Here is a 1,126-nt window from a genome sequence, read left to right as displayed (position 1 = left end):
CCCCCCTGCCGGCCCTACTTTAATGCCATTAAGTCGGCAGCGCAGCGCTCCCCAGGCCCGTGGGCTGGCGTGGCTGCTGCCCGTCCTGGGAAGCGCCAGATGCTGGGGCAGGGGAAGGCTGAGGCAGATTACGGAGACACCATTAAAAGCCAATCACGGTTTCTAAACCAGAGCCCGGGCTGCAATTGACTGTCCTGCCTCGGGCTCTGCAGGGGACCAGAGCCACCCGTGCAGGGGTGTCCCAGGGTGACAAAGGGGTGACCGCTCGCCTGCAGACCCCCCTGGCACAGACCCCGGTGCCGGCTCTGCCATCCGCTCCCTCCTTCAGTTCCAGGTCCCCCCGCCGGCATCAAGGCCGTCCCCTCGTCCGCCAGCAGCGTGGTGGTGTCCTGGCTGCCACCGGCCAAGCCCAACGGCATCATCCGGAAATACCCCCTTGGGCCGGGGGCAGCCTGTACGGGACGGGGACGGGGAGAGGTTGGGGTGCTCAGGGGCGCTGGGCTGGGAGGGCTTTCCTGGAAGGAGAAAGATGCCAACAGCTGACGGAAAATAAAATAGAAATGGAACCTGGCGCCCCATCCCTCCTGTGCGAGGGAGAGGTTGATGGGAGGTCTGCAGACTAGTGCTTATCAAAAGCTCCTTCTCAAACTCATTTCACTATCTGAGCCTCTGGTTTCCAGGGCAACATAATCTTTTCATCAAAGCAACTGGTAAAACCGCTGGGATCCGATATTGTTTTCTTGGCATCTTGTCAAAACTGTCATTTGGGTAAAAAAAAATTATGTATCCTATATGATATTCATATAGGCATCTGCATGTGGGGTGCGCTTACATCTGTGGGCCCTGTTTGAAGGCGGTGAAGGTGCAGAAACCTGTGCGCAGTCGCACCTTCGCACGCTTAAATACCCCATCCATCCATCCATCCATCCATCCAAACCGTGCAACGGGCGTCTCTGAGCTCCATCCCCTCTCCGGTGCCTGCCAGAGGACGGTTGCTGTGTCGGCTGTGGGGGATGTGGGCGGTGCGGCGTTTTGGGGACCCCTGGCTGCTCAGTCACCCCCTGTGACTGCAGGGGATTTTGGGCAGCCCGGCTGGGGCTTGCCTCTGCACCTGGCCCCGCTGCAG

At 59.9% G+C, this 1,126-nt stretch overlaps 1 protein-coding gene across 1 annotated transcript in view; it reads left to right on the top strand.

Annotated features, from left to right (window-relative positions):
• LOC104539059 (Down syndrome cell adhesion molecule-like protein 1) overlaps window positions 1–454 on the top strand; it is a gene marked incomplete at both ends in the record, with an annotated part of 14,983 nt that extends 14,529 nt beyond the window's left edge. The window contains one exon of the mRNA XM_010182487.1: window positions 335–454. Within this exon, the coding sequence (XP_010180789.1) occupies window positions 335–454 (120 nt within the window). The remainder of the gene's footprint in view (window positions 1–334) is intronic.
• Between the last annotated feature and the right edge of the window lie 672 nt (window positions 455–1,126).

Source organism: Mesitornis unicolor, unplaced genomic scaffold, assembly GCF_000695765.1.
Source record: "Mesitornis unicolor isolate BGI_N332 unplaced genomic scaffold, ASM69576v1 scaffold28834, whole genome shotgun sequence".
Lineage (NCBI taxonomy): Eukaryota > Metazoa > Chordata > Aves > Mesitornithiformes > Mesitornithidae > Mesitornis > Mesitornis unicolor.
Note: the sequence above shows the minus strand (reverse complement) of the source record. Positions and strands in the feature narration are given on the sequence as shown.